Raw genomic sequence first — 15804 nt, forward strand, 5'->3', positions numbered from 1 at the left:
TCATTATAGGAATGGTGTATGCAACAGGAAGGAAAACCAGCCAAAATAAGTTTATGAAAGCTTTAAAGAATCATTCTGGCAGTGACTGCTGATGTGGCAAATTATAAACACAGTATCTTTAATAAAGGCATTTGGTATCCTTCACTATCCAGTCTTCAGAATTCAACATTCCTCTGAGTTTAGTTTACCAAGTTAAAAAAATTATATACATGCCAAAAAATTGATTTATTATAATGCTTTCTTTATTCTCTTAACTGTATTTAACACATTTACTTTAAATTTTCATTTACAAAACATTCTCTTTTTTAAATAGTCTTTATCAGGATAAAAATTACCTTACAAAAATAAATCTTTTAAATTCTCTACCCCTAAGTCTGAAAACCTTAAAAATTTACTTTTACCAGAGTACTTAAATAGTGTTTTACTTCCATACATAAGTTATAAGCCAATTGTTGTATTATTTTGCTCTGGCCCATTATAATTTTCATATAATGAGCACTCAAACTTATAATTCATGATTTTTTAAAATATAAAATAGTATGTGGAAGAGAAACTAGTCTGAAGCCTAAAGGCCTTCTAGATCTCTTTTCCTCTTTTCTGCAGTGTCATAAGCCTGGGTTTAAATAAGGTATTGCTAGACTAGGATTTGAGAGCAGAGAGCACAGAAATAGAAAAATTAAAGTCTAAATCCTATTTGGATTTTTACCATTTTGCTGTGGAATCTTTCCTGAATAGACCAAGCAACAGGGTCTCTTGTTCTGGCCTGATCAAGCCTTGGTTGAACTGACATGGGCTCAGCACCCTCCCTAAGTGCTCATTATGTTGTTTACTGAATACTACAGAACCAGCACCTGTTTCCAGTTCCTGACACAAAGATCAGTCCTCAGAAGTGGCTGGGGTGATGTCTACAGGTATCAAGATACTTCAGCTCATCTCCAAAAATATATAAAGGAATTTATAATGTTCACTAAGGATATCAATAGAGTACTGGGCACTGGTGACCTACACCTGTAATCCTAGCTACTCAGGAGGCTGAAATAAGGATCTCAGGTCAAAGCCAGCCCAGGCAGCAAAGTCCATGAGACTCTTTACCTCCAATAACTCCCCAAAAAACAGAAGTGGCACTGTGTCTCAAAGTGAGAGAGCACTAGCCTTGAGTGAAAAAAGCTCAGGGACAGCGCCCAAGCCCCGAGTCCAAGCCCTACGACCACTACCACTACCAAAAACAGAAATTGAGAGGGGTCACATTGCTCCTGGGACCTCTGGTACTCAATATAAATTCCCAAGCAATGCATCCCATCCCTTTTCTCTTTTTTACACAAGATGAAGGCAGCCCTGACCACACACTGAAACACCCCTGCACAGAATTACTCTTCTTTTAAAATGCAGCCATTAGCACTAAAACAATCTAATGAACTTATTATTTAAATCCTTAAGTCAAGACCACTTTAAGTTATTCACTTATGAAAAACTAGCTAGCCATCTGTCAGATGTCAGGGCACAGGGGGACACTACATCTATAGTCCAGGTTAGAGGGAGACATGGTATTCCAGAATAGGGGTTTGCCATAACCTGACCATGTGCTTCTGAGCATTCTGGAGCTTCTGTGAACCTGTGATGCTCCTCTTTTAGAAACAGCACTTTGCTCCCAGGTACGCTTCCAAGTCCTCATCCCTCTGTTACCTGGGGCTTGCCAGGGGCAGGACCCTATTCAGCTGGTTCCCATTCTCTCCCTTCATGGTAGGTGACAGGCATTTTAGTGTAACTCATTTCCCTTGCACAATGTCTCCTTGTGCACTGGCACACTCTGCCCTTTGCTTGTGACAGTGCTCCAACCTACAAACTCATTTTGACTAAATGATAACCATTTAAAGCCAGTTAGAAATGTGCTAATAAACAATGAGAAGATATTTTAGATATTCATGTTTGGAGTAGGCAGTACTGGTATTTTTCAATCAGTAAATGAAAACGTGTGTGTGTGTGTGAATTCCAGGTTTGATTCCTTTCAATGTAATCAAAAAAATTTAACAGTGGTACACCAGTGCTCATGCCTGTAATCCTAGTTACTCAGGAAGGCTGAGATCTGAGGATGGTGCTTCAAGACTTGCCTGGACAGGAAAAGTCCATGAGACTCTTATCTTCAATTAACTACCAGAAAATTGTAGCTTAAAGGGGCAGGGTGCTAGCCCTAAGCAAAAAAAAAAAAAAAGCTCAAGGACAGCTCCCAGGCCCTGAGTTCAAGCCACAATCAACAACAACAACAAAATTAACAGTGTGCAATATAGCCAGACCCTTCAACCCAAGCAGAGAGGATAAAAGATGAAAGATAAATTCTGTTGAAATCTTAATGGCCTAATGCTATTAAAAGCAGAATCTTTTGTTTGTGTGGCAGCAACAGGTACAAACCAGAACTTAATTCAAGTATTTGCTAATGGGATATATAAGCTCCAGGAACTATGTAGACTGAAAAATGCTAGACAAAGGGCAAATTCTGCTCAGCCTTGTAAGGGTTTTCCCAAGTGCTAACTGGACTAAGATTCTTGTCGGTGCTGGTGTTAGAGAATTACAGTTGTTTTAACATGTACTCATTACTTTTCAGAGTATTATACGTCTACAAGAGATTCAATTCAAATCTGGCTCAAGGAAAGGGTATGAGAAATTAAAAATAAATCTAAAATGTTCTAATTTTATAATTATAATTATTCACAAGGCTGTCAAGAAAGGGTAAATATTAGCAAAACAAAAACAATTGTAACCCCTCTGTACAGTATTTTCACAATAAAAAAAAAGAAATCATCACAATCAGTACTGTCTGAAAGTAAATGACCTTACATTTCTAAAATTCTAGGCCTAAGTTCTAAAGGATGTAAAAATTGAGATTAGACCAGGTACATACCTGTAACCCCAGCACTCAGACGCTGAGGCAGAAATATTGAGAGTTCCAGGCCGGCTGGGACTTCACAGTGAAACTGTCTCAAAAGATCAACAACAAAACCCTTCAGGAGACTAAGATCTGAGGACTGCAGTTCAAAGCCAGCCCAGGCAGAGAAAGCTATGAAACGCTTATCTCCAATTAATCACCAAAAAAGCCGGAAGCAGAGCTGTGGCTCAAGTGGTAGAGTACTAGCCTAGGACAGCACGTAGGCCTCTGAGTTCAAGTTCCAGTAGTGGCATAAAAAAAAGAAAAATAAGGAAAAAAGAAAAAAAACCCTTGGGACAAACTCATTTAAATATTACATCTAACATATAATGACCTAGAAGACAGAAATCCAGATTTTTCTATCCAGAAACTGCTCTGTTGTGATACTGGAAAGGTATTTTCACTGGGTGTGTGGTTTATATGTAGATCCAACACTTGGAAAGATGAGGCAGCAGGACTGTGGGTTCAAGGTAAGACTGGGCTACAAGAGAGACCTTATTTCAAACAGGCAAAAAGTATTCTCCATGTAAACAAATGGGAGAGCTCTATTAAGAGAAAAGAAGCACTGGCTGAACAGTTATGGAGCTAACAAGAAAGCTAAACTTATATGAATATTTGCGTATGATGGGAACCCTACATAAGGGTGCATTTCTCATAAATACCTATAAGAACAGCTAAACTGATTGTGTACTTTGGCAAGACGTGGCTAAATAATATCACATAAAAACACCCATCCTTAACTTTGGAGAATCTGCTTTTTCTTGCCTGCTAAGGCCCCAAACACTTAAATATCAGCTTTCAACATCAGATAGCTGTGCTTTTCCAAGGAAACTGTTCCTCAATTGGTTATGTGGAGCCAGCTAGCAAAATTAATATACCCTTAGAACTTGAGTTTCATGAATGTGATGCTTCTAAATCTGTCCTTATCATTTATTATACAGCAACAGGGTGAATGGCAAGCATCAGCATTAGAACATCTACAAATTAATCATGTCACTGCACATTTCTGCACACCTTTTTTCCATGAACATCAACTTCTATGTAAGAAAGATTGTCTGTCCCCAGCAGACCCTTGCCCTGGGGGGAAAGAGAAGGGAGGACCATAATTCTTTTTTCTTTTTTTTGCCAGTCCTGGGGGTTTGACTTTGGGCCTGGGCACTGTCCCTGAGCTTCTTTTGCTCAAGGCTAGCACTCTACCACTGGAGTCACAGTGCCACTTCTGGCTTTTTGTGTTTATGTGGTACTGAGGAATTGAACCCAGGGCTTCATGCATGCAAGTCAAGCGCTCTACCACTAAGCTACATTCCCAGCCCAAGGACCGTAATTCTTAAGGGAACCGTCACTCATTCCTTTCTGAAATCTGTCTGTGACAGTGTATCACAAACTAATTTAAAATGCTGTGAGAAACTGCTGAATTAGTATACTATTTTGTATGGCATGTGGCTGATATAAAACAAACAAACAAACACTAGTTTACAACAGATTCCATGGGAAAGCATACTAAGGTAACTGGAAGCTAAAACAGATCCATTTTTTCTAACCCTGCTTACCTATTTACCCTAGATATAATGGTGTGTCAGTTGTTCACAGTTGGTGTTGTGTATGTCAGGGTGGCTGTCAGGATGTGCCAAACCTGCCATCAGATTCCTCATGAGACTTAAGGCAGGAGTTCCCTGCCTTAAGGGAAGGAGGGATAGTGCTTTCTCCTAAAAGCTGGAGATGCTACTTCTGTGTGGAGACAGAGAAACACGGCTAAGAATAAACTTGGCTGGTTGACTGCTGGCATGAAAAGCAGGCACAATTCCCCTGCCTTCTTCCCTCTTTCTCCACAGAGCCAAGCAAAGGTCTCAGCACTTCCAAGGCATACCTCAACTTCTCCGTTTTACCTCTAGAGGAGGAAGAGCCCAAAGTACAGTCTTAAAGTAAGGTGGTTCAATTCAGTACACATAGACCACACCCAGAAATACCTCATACTATATGAGAGCCTGAAACTACAGCATTCTTTTCTTTTTGATTCTGCCCACTTATCAGCTCTGCTTCGTTTGAAAATGTAAGAACATTATCTTCAAAGGAAGAATTAATTTCAAGTGTGCAAGGATTTCCAGTTCCATAGTGGAAAATGTTGTGTACTGATACTTTATCTATTGGCTAGGCATTCTTTTTCCTTCCATCTATTTTATCTCCATCAGTCACTTATACCATTGAGAAGACAAACTCCTTTCTGGTTTTGAGATTCTACTGCAAATGCCACTGCTTTGTACACACTATAGAAAAGAAGGTTTTCTTCATCCTCTTTGAAATATTCTCCTCTGACCAGGGAATCTCTCACAGAAGGATTGCATTGAGCCAGCAGCACCTGGATGCCAATGGCTTCATAATCTCTGCGTACTTCTTTCAATGTTTGGATTCCTGCTGTATCTAGAAACTGTATTGCACTGCAGTCGATCACTACCGTGTGCAGCTCCACGGCGTCATGGGAAAGCTGCACTGAAACTTCATCCTGGATTCCACTTAAAGTCACCGTTTCCTCTTTGAGCTTTCTCTTTGCTGCCTTCTTCTGAGCTGCCTTTACTAAGACTGGGTTTAGTGTTTTTTTGTATAAAGCAGATTTAAAGGATTCTTTGTTTATGTAGTAGAGAGGGGCTATGAAGCGGAAAACTTTGATACCTGGTTTCGTCTGAAGGTTCTTGTAATCAGTCATGCATTCAAAGATTTCAGACTCTTCTACGAAGCCAAGCAATGAAATCTTTGGCTTCTGAGTGCGGAGGATGACACAAAACATAGAAAAACAAACCCCAATAAGCAAGCCTATTTCAGTGCTTATCAGAGCAGAGCACAGCATAGTAACAAACCATATAACTGTATCCATTTTGCTAACCCTCCACATCTTGGGCAGATCTCTGAATTTGCAAAGGGCTCCCCGGAGATTTACAATAGTGATCACCCCAAGCACACATTTCTGAAGGGAAAAGAATAAAGGAGCTATTACCAGAAGGACCAACAAAAGAACCAGGGCAGTCACCACAGCTGAAAGCTGGGTTTGGCAGCCTGTCGATTCCTTAACCAATGTTTTTGCAAGAGCAGCACTAGTAGTGATGCAGTGGAAGAAGGAAGGGATAATGTTGCAGAAGCCGATGGCATACATTTCCTGATTGGCTTTGACCGTGTAGCCATGCTTCTTGGCAAACATTTCAGAAAGGGATACAGTGATAGCAAAACCAATGATGGAAATGGCAATTGCATCAACAGCCACATTAGGAATTAGGTCCCAGTCTGGAGCTTTAGGTGGCATAAACCCAGTGGGAATATGTCCAGAGATACTAGAATTATAATTCTCATTTAATTTTCCAAAATGAGATGCTAATGTGGCTGCCACAACAACAATGAGTTCAGTGGGAATTGGTGCCTTGAGCTTGGACTTGAAGTGTTCATTGATTTCTTTGGTAGGCAAAAGGACCAAAAGACATAGAATGCTGGTGATGAGATCACAGAGATTGGTCTTAAGGATGTTTTTGAAGATATGTATCCAGGTGGTGATGAGTGAGCCCACGCCATTACTCCGAGGAAGGCTAAGACCAAGGAGATACTTGGCCTGGGAGGTAAGAATCGTGAAGGAGGCACCTGTGACAAATCCACTCAGCAAGGCATCTGAGAGGTAGACAGAGATAAAGCCCACTTGGAAGAAGCCCATAGCTACCTGCAAAGGAGGATACACAAGCATTAAATTTAAATGGAAAAGAGCTTCTAAATGCTCTATTATTCTGGCACTTCTTACAAGATGACAAACCACCAGATCATCAGAGCTAGAATAATGCAACCATACATCAAATATTTTCATTTTACAAGAACAGGAAACCTGCTCAATGTCACACTGTTATTCACTAGCTTAGCTGAGTCTAGAATTTAGGATTTCTACAATTTGACACAATGCTTCTTAAAACTTGTGTAAGGTTCAGATTTCTTCCAAAATGAAAATACTTAAGGTTCCACAAGAAAACTAAAAACTCAAATTGGAAAATTCTTCCAACTGAGAAACCACGTATAGGGAGTAGTGGCACAAACCTATAATCTCAGCAACTCAGGAGGCCATCAAGAGAATCATGGTTGGAAGCCAGTAAAAAAGTTAGTGAGACCTTCACCTTAACCAACAAGTTAGGTGTGGTACACCTATAAGCCCAACTATGCAGGAGGTATGGGTAGGATGATTGTGGTATGAAGCAGCATGGGACAAAAATGCAAGACTCTGTCTGAAAAATAACTAAAGCACACAGGCCCAGATATGTAGTTTAAGCAGAAGAGCACATGTCTAGCAAGCAGGAAGTCCTGAACTCAAAACCCCAATATGACATAAAGAAAGGAGAGAAAGAGGGGTGAGGGGAAGGAAGGAACAAAGAAAGGCAGCAGGCAGATACTAGTTTTCTCTGAGTTCTAAACCATTACTGTAAAAGTAAGTTGTTTTATTTTGTTGGCAATAGTAGGTCTGAATTCAGAGTATTACACTAGATCAGCATGCCTGCTATGCTGGCACTCTACAATTGAAACACACCCCAGCAGCCCTACTTTTGTTGGTTATTTTGGAGATGAGGTCTCATGGATTTTTCTGTCCAGGCTAGTTTTGAACTGTCATCTTCCATATCTCAGCCTCTGAGTAGTTAGGATTATAGGCATGAGCCACCAGCACTTGGCTAAAAAAAAGTTTTAATTTTACTTTATCTAATTAAAAAAATTAAATTCTGACCAAAATGTAATCATACTTTCAGTCATTGCACTTAAGAGAGTGAATGGGGTGAATATGATCAAAGTTCTTTAAAATTTACCTTAAAAATTACTAATTTCAGGGGGAGGGAAAGTGGGAGGAAAATGAGGGAAGGGATGATAAGTTTGATAAGACATGTACTCACTACCTTATGTACATAACTGTAACCCGTCAGCGCATCACCTTGACACAAATTTTATAAATCACTAATTTCATGCAGTGCAATTGTTCTTATCAAGGGTATACATGCCCATCTCATGGTCTTCCATGTTAACAGTAATACTGTAATAGCCTTACAAATACACCTTTTAAATTTCTCTTTTGCTTTTCCTAGTTCCTCAGAAGTTCATTGCACATTTTTCTTTCTTGCTGAGGAATAAATTCATCTGTACATCCCCTTCCTTCTGATTCCCTGATCCATCACCCCATAATAAAATACAACTCTTCCCCTCCCTGGCTAGTTCCAGAAATGCTGCAACAGAGGTTTCATATTGGCCCTGACCACTGGATGCTAACAGGCAGTGCCAAGACAGGCAGATTAGTGAATTCTATGGGAGAACCAAGAAGAACTTCATTCCTAGTCCTCTCTTCTGGATGACAATATGAAGCAGCAGCCCTCAACTTCACCTTCCCTCCCCAACAGTCCCCATTTGTACCTCCCTCACTGGAGCAATCCTAAGGGAAGGTGGGGGGTATATAGAATCTGAGAACCTGTACTCCCTCCCTACCACCTTGCCATCTTGCCAGGCTGCTCATGCTGACTCAGCCAATAGCCAGACACACATCATCTCAAGCTAAGCCAATGTTTCCTGATATACTAAGTGAAGTTTACTTGGTATCTGAGGAGAGTTTCTGGTCTGAAATTTTACAACCTGCCATCTGAAATTCACTGGTTAAGACAGACTAAGACAGGAAAGAAAGCCAGCCTTGCCCTACCTCACCTGTGGAGTCAAGGACTTGAATTTTGTCTCCACCATTCAAATATTCTGAGCACACAGCTATTAAACTGCTTTAATTGTTATGATACCTAAGAATCCCTTACAGATCAGAGATCTAATATAGTTTAATTTTTCCAGAAATATCCAATTGTTCCATCATTTCTTACCTGATAAACTCCAGCCAGAAAGGTCACAGTGCTGCCAACTTTAATTGCATAGCAGCTCTTGTCACATATCCTGTGTGACATATTATTTATTAATGTGCTCGCATTGGAAATCACTCCAAAAGAAGGAGCAATACCTGCAGTAGGATAGCCAGCTTTGTGCAGTTCTCGGTCAACTACCTCACCAATCATAAGGCACAGTACTCCAAAAATGCCCACAGAGATGTGACGGGAGGTGCCGAATAGGAAATAAATAATGCTGGCAAAAAAAGAGGTGTATAGCCCAAAGATAGGCTCTTGGCCGGCTAAGAGGGAATAAGCAATGGACTGGGGCACCAGTAAGATGCCCACAATCAGGCCAGACATCACATCTCCTAAAATGTTTCTCTTGAGGTCATATTTTGGGAGCCACCGCAGAACAGGCAGAAATTCATAAACCATATTTTTGGCTTTCGTTGGGCTACACTGGCAACTCTTCTGTAGCTTTTTGGTGATAAACTGTTTGATGCTAGTATTTGTTTTCTCTTGAGGCTCCAGATGGATCCCACGGTAAGATCTGCATTGATTGTCCGTCTCAAGTTGTTTGAAGTCAGTGCTTGTTTCTTTTTGGGTCTCCAGGGGGACCCCGGATGAAAAACTGTCCTTTTCTTCATCTGAGGCCCTCAGTGAAAGGTCATGTTGCTCCTCACTTTCTGAAGACATTTCTGGTGATAGATGGTTTAGCTTCCTGCCTCAGAGAAAATACAAAGTGTTAGCTTAAAAGCAATTCTCAGTGCTCACACATATGAATAATCCTATTTGCAGTTTAAGGGGAATTTAGTTTGGGAATACATACATACATACATACATACATATATATATATATATATATATATATATGTATTTATATATCTTTCAGCTACTTTCTTCAATTGAGCCTCCTTTTTCTTAGTCAGGGGAGAAAGAGAACAGAACACAACTATATATAGCTAAGTCAAAGAAAATCACGGGGTGACTTCCTAAGAGTGTAAACCACTAAGGTATCTTCTCCCGACTCCTGTCGTGCTTCCTCCACCAAAGCTATCAGGGCAGCTGGTCTCCTACTGTCCAAATATTATCAATGGTCTTCTTCCCATGGCTTTTTTTTTTAAACCTCCCAGATCCACTGCCAAATAGGATCTAGTCTTAAACCTGCACCTCTACCTACCAGTCCCTGATAAAAAGGAAGATGACACATGACCTTTTTGAGGCAGTTCACTAATTGGTGAAAATAAGTAGACAATAAACACTCGCAGAGCAAAGAAAAATGTTTTTAGCAATGTTTTAGCAGGGCAGATTGCATTTGCATCTTTCAGTAGTAGTCCCTTGCTAAGCAGCCAGGAGGAAAGAAGCTGCTAAGAGGTACTGAAGCTTACCAATTATCAAGAGCATGAGCATGGAAAGGTTGAAGGGGCAATGACTACTCCATGTGATGAAAAGCTTTGGTCCATTCCACTGGGTTTTAACATGGCAAGATCTTCCCTATGTCAGGTCCTACATGCATGCAAAGAGACACCTGACTATGCTAAATACACACTGTGAAACACAGGCTAAAGAGAGGAATAATAATAATAGAGGAATAATGTTCTGAACTTCCCTTTGGAGAAGGTGATGTTACATGTCTGAATCCTAAAGTACAAAACAAGTGCTGAAACTTACCTTTTGGAGCTATGGGAAAACAAAGACAAAAGTAACCAAAAAGGGAGAAGGAACCAAAAAGTCTTACAAAAACAATCAAAGAGGAGGGAAAAGAAGCAGGTTGTTAGAATGTGAATTGTTAAGTAAACACTTCACAAATCAGGGTCTTTGCATAAACTGTGAGCTTATTTACAATGCCAGCCATCTCAGCCTATCAGAATTTTAACCACTTTTTTTATCCTGGTAAAACTGGTACCTTTTCCAAGAAGCACTAAGCAGTCTCTCTAATCTAAATGAATCACTCCACTCTGCATCCCATGACTTTTGCATCTGCAATACCATACTAAATATATACTCTATTTCCTATAAGAGCTGGAGTCCTCCAGCTTCTGTAGGAAAGGACATCTTGTTCATCAGTGTACTCATCAGCAAGCAGAACACAGTAACTCTGAGACAGCAGGTTTACAAAATATTTAACAAAAAACCAAAACAAATTAGTGACAGCGTCCAGACAGACACAAAATAGAGAGAGGATTCAGGAAATTGTTTTGAAACTATATAAACATAGACCTTTGTGAGGTTCTAATAACCTAACATTGACATTCCACAATCCAAGATCCTATGTCCTGTTCAACCCCTGCTTTCACTGTATTTAATGCTGGTATAATTTGTGGAGGGGAAGGGAAAAAACAAATCGTTTAAATAGGGATACAGGTGGATCCATTGCCACAATGAAATGTACAAGTTGTTATGCGGAAAAACAAACTTTACAACTTTGGTGGGGGGGGAGGATCAGGGAGGGGGGCAGGGGGGTATGGGAAGGGATGGGAAGGGGAAACAAAGGAGGAGGCAACAATGCTTGATAAGAAATGTATTCGTTATCTTGCCCATGTAATTGTAGCCCCTCAGTACAGTATTCTCACAATAATAAAATAAATAAATAAATAAATAAGGTGTATTTATGTCAAACAACAACAATACAATTGTTATTTTAATGGTCTTGTGAAGCTGAGAAGGAAAATAAAGACTAGATTTAGATGACCACTGACCCTGAGCAAACAATCAGCCCGGTGGATGCACCAGCAGCTCTCCGTCCCTCAAGTGCAACTGTGGACTTTCTGCTCACTCCTGCTTCCTTGAGCTGGCTTGAGTTTACTTCTTATGGCCTATTTTGGAGCAGCTCTTGGTGATTTCCGGGTCAGGAGGTTTTTCCCAAGACTAAGATAAGAATGCTAATAGTGAAAAAAAAATAACAGGCTAATTAGTAAATCTGACAAAGGCAAAGAAAAATATCAACGAACTCAAAAGCCCATCAATAGATATGAACTAAAAGGAAACAATTTAAATAATAAGAGCAAAAACCTTCAAACCAACACATTAAAAAAACCAAAAAACTATTTTTGTGCCAGTCCTGAGGCTTGAACTCAGGGTCTGGGCACTGTCCCTGAGCTTCTTAGGCTCAAGGCTCTATCATTTGAGCCACAGCTCCACTTCTGGTTTTTTGGCTTTGTTTTTTTTGTGTGTGCTTAATTGGAGATAAAAGTCTCACAGACTTTCCTTCCTAGGCTGGTTTGAACCTCGATCCTCTGATCTTAGCCTCTTGAGTAGCTAGGATTACAGGTATGAGCCACTGGTACTCCACACATCAAAATTTAACATATGCACACTTAGAATTCCTGAAGGAAGAAGAGCGAATGGGCAAAATGTTTGAATATTACAATGACCAAGAATTTTCTAAAATTATTAATGCTGAATTACAGATCTAAGAATCTCAGAGAATACTCTGTGTGTGTATACAACACACACATGTAATCCAAACAAAACACTGCCCCTGCATATATTCTAGCTGCTACAAACAACAGACAGAAAATCCCGAAGACAAAGAAAAAAAAAGTCGTTATTTATTATGAAACAGTCAAAAGCTATAGCCAATTTCTTGGGTAAAATGAAGGGGAAAAGATGGTAAAATCTTATCTTAAATACAAAAATAGAACTTTTAGTTATGGATGGCAGCCCATGCCTACAATCTTAGGTACTCAGGTGAAGACTGAGAGGATCTCAGTTTGAGGCCAGTCCAATCAAAAAAGTTAGCAATCAATAAGTTACATATGGTAGTGCCAATCTGTGGTGCCAGCTATGCCAAGTGGCCATAGTTTGGAGGCTTAAGGTCTGAGGCTGGCTTTGGGCAAAACTGTGAGACTCACTTGGAAAATACTGAAGCAAAAAAAGGGCTGAAGGAATAGCTCAAGGGGTAGAGTGCCTGCCTAGTAAGGTCTAGGTCCCATGTTAAAACTCCAGTACTGCTCAAAGAAAAGAAGAGAAAAGAAATATAACTTTTAATGCAAAAGTCTAAATCTAGAAATAAAAATACTTTTATTTATGGAGAAATAAACTTTCTCAAGTCAGTTGCCAGCAGCCCATACCTGTAATCCTAGCTACTCAGGAGACTAAGATCTATAGGATCATGGTTTTAAAGTCATTTTTGGAAGAAAAAGTTTGCTAGACTCCATCTCTAATTACCCAGCAAAATGCCAGGCGGAGATGTGGCTCAAGCAGTAGAATGCCAGCCATGAGGCAAGCAAGTCATCCAAGCACAAGGCTCTGAGTTCAACTCATTTCACCAGCCACTCCCTAAATTTATTTTTCTCAAATAAACAGGAACAGTTTATTAACAGTAGATTAATACCATACTACTATATATCCATACATATATACACACACATACATATGCACACATACATTATAGGGAGATTTTTGAAAGAGATATTTGTTGCTTTATTAGAATGGTATTAGGTTTTAATTATACCAATATGGGTAACAAAAGTATTATTTACTTTGTTTTTTAATAAAAAAATAGCACTTAATAATAGGTACCCCCTCAGAGCTGGGGACCAACCTTAGGATATTGCACTTGCCAAGCAAATGCTCTTCCACTGAACTAAATCCCCAACCCCCCCATAATTTTTTTTAAATGACACTTTTTTTCCCTCAAAGTATAAAATATACATAATTGTACATTCAGAAGCATACAATTCAAGAAGTACAGAACTGCCTACATACCAATAAACCCCATCAAATCTTGGATAATTCAGTCTTATACAAACTGTCAGAGCAAAAACAGAACCCAAACCCTTTTCTTTTTGTTACAGAGGTTTTGAACATTCAACCTAAGTACAAAAAAATCTTTTGGTTCTCTTTAAAGCTTTATGTTGACACTGTTATTAAAATGTTCCTTATAATCATGTTTGACCTTACTATCTCAGGTTAGGTTTAAAACCTCAAAAGCAAGGCTGGGAAGGTGGTTCAGTGGTAGATGCTTGCCTTGCATGCATGAGGCCCTGGGTTCGATTCCTCAGCACCACATAAACAGAAAAAACCAGAAGTAGCGCTGTGGCTCAAGTGGTAGAGCGCTAGACTTGAGCTGAAGAGCTGAAAGACTGCACCCAGGCCCAGAGTTCAAACCCCACGACCAAAAAAAAACCCAAAAACAAAACTTCAAAAGCAGTTTTCTAGACAAAAGAGGTAATCAGGAAGCTTTTCTTTTGCACCCATAAAACTAGGAAGCCAAATTTACAACATGACTTCAAACACTAGATTATGACAACAACTGCTAGATCCAATTTCTTCATAATCCTTATCACCTGAACACTTTGCAGAGCTCAGCTGTGGAAGCCAACATTGAGCCTCCAAACCAAACTGCTTGTAATAACATGTATGTCAATCGGCTTTGGCTTTAGGTTACCACCACCCAAATCCTCACTTAATTTCACCCTGGCATCTACAGTTCTTTTCAAATCTCTGCAAGTGATGTTAAAACATGGTTGAACCTCCAAGACAATGTAATTCTTGTATATAAGACACCTGACATCATCTACTCCAACTTCTGAAATAAGTTGTGACAAGTGCGTATTAACAAACTCTGGATGAAAAGGATTTCAGGTCCCAAGAATCTCTCATAACTACATCAAAGGAAAATTCTTTCTTTGAGATAATGTTGATTCAATGCTTTAATTCACTTTGACTCATTTTTGTCATTGCTGAATTTACTCTAGGCAGGCCTTACTGTAGCACTCTTTTACGGCCTTATCTTGAAGTATTTCTACTTCTTAGACTCTCAGTCATTATTGAATAAACAGCATATCTCATCCTGTAACTGGAATGTGTTTAAAATAGCTACCAATCACCCTTCAACCACAGGAATGTCATGAGTGGCAATGTCTCCACTTTAACCACCATGCCAGTCAGCAACTGTTTTATTTGTCTTAACATCCAGGATACAGTTAAAGCAAGAAAAGCCTATGTAAAAAAAAAAAAAGAAAAGCCTATGTAGTGATATATAAGAGGGATGCAGAAGTACTCAAATATTATTTAAGCTGTCTATTCTGTTATCTGGAATAGTCAGTGGAGATCCAGTTAAGAGAATAATGAAGCTGGGTGTCCTTGGCTCATATCTATAATCCTAGCTACTCAGAAGGCTGAGATACAAGGATCATGGTTTTAAGCCAGCTCCAGCAGGAAAGTACTTGAAACTCTTATCTCCAATCAAGCACCAAAAAGCCAGAACTGGAGCTGTGGCTCAAATGGTAGAGGTATCTGCCTTTAGAGAGAGAAAAAAAAGCTAAAGTACAGAATCCAGTCTTGGATTTAAGCCCCAGTACTGGCACAAAAGAGGGGGGTTGGAGGGGCACAGAAAGAAAGCAGAGAGAGAATATGATCTTCAGATTCTGCCTTTAATATTTAAAGATCGTTTGTTTCATAAATCTTTATCAAGTCCAAATCTTGTACTAGACCATAACGGTTTGATTACTTTGCTGCACATGTAGGTTTTTCTATTGATGAAGTGTAGGTCATCACCACCTTCCATTGCCTGCCTCTGAGTTTGATTGCTACTGTTGCTGACTCCCAAATAGCAATACAGCATGGGATGAGCTGTGGTTCTGTGTTCCTAGCTTATCCTAGTTTTGTGTATGATACCAGCTGGCAGGAGTCCTGCCATCTTCCTTCTCACTACTGTGGCTACTGCCACTATCTCCTCCTTGCTGTCTGGGAGTTGGGCAGCAGGGGGCAGGGAGTAAGATGATCACAGGTTGGGTCAGCAGTTACCATTTCTGCCATGAAGATGATAGCAGACAAATTCCATATATAAAATAAATCTGCAACAATATCACAAAGAAGAAGAGGGAGCTATAAAGTCTTATGTTAGATGTAAAACGTATACTGTTTGAAGGTGGGCTATGATTAATGATGTGCATTATAAGGGCTGGGGATGCAGATTAATGGTACAGCAGTTGTCTGGTATGCTTAATGCCCTGGGTTCATCCCCAGTACTGAAACAATTACACTGTAAACTTTAGGGTACCCACGAAATTT

At 39.7% G+C, this 15804-nt stretch overlaps 1 protein-coding gene across 1 annotated transcript; it reads right to left on the bottom strand.

Annotated features, from left to right (window-relative positions):
- Positions 1-4232: 4232 nt before the first annotated feature.
- On the bottom strand, positions 4233-11521 carry Slc26a2 (solute carrier family 26 (anion exchanger), member 2). Its single transcript, XM_013025529.1, has 3 exons — positions 11484-11521; positions 8782-9505; positions 4233-6617 (listed from the first exon to the last, which is right to left on the bottom strand). Exons 2-3 carry the CDS (start codon positions 9478-9480, stop codon positions 5106-5108), a joined length of 2211 nt encoding a protein of 736 aa, XP_012880983.1. The 5' UTR covers positions 9481-9505; positions 11484-11521; the 3' UTR covers positions 4233-5105.
- Positions 11522-15804: the final 4283 nt, after the last annotated feature.

Source organism: Dipodomys ordii, unplaced genomic scaffold, assembly GCF_000151885.1.
Source record: "Dipodomys ordii isolate 6190 unplaced genomic scaffold, Dord_2.0 Scaffold85, whole genome shotgun sequence".
Lineage (NCBI taxonomy): Eukaryota > Metazoa > Chordata > Mammalia > Rodentia > Heteromyidae > Dipodomys > Dipodomys ordii.

What these genes read in the sequence shown, in the direction of transcription:
- Slc26a2 (XM_013025529.1), bottom strand. Translation starts at nt 9,480, where the DNA reads ATGTCTTCAGAAAGTGAGGAGCAACATGACCTTTCACTGAGGGCCTCA. An exon ending in TTCTGGCTGGAGTTTATCAG is followed by an intron (nt 6,618 to 8,781) that starts GTAAGAAATGAT and finishes CCTCCTTTGCAG; the next exon opens with GTAGCTATGGGCTTCTTCCA.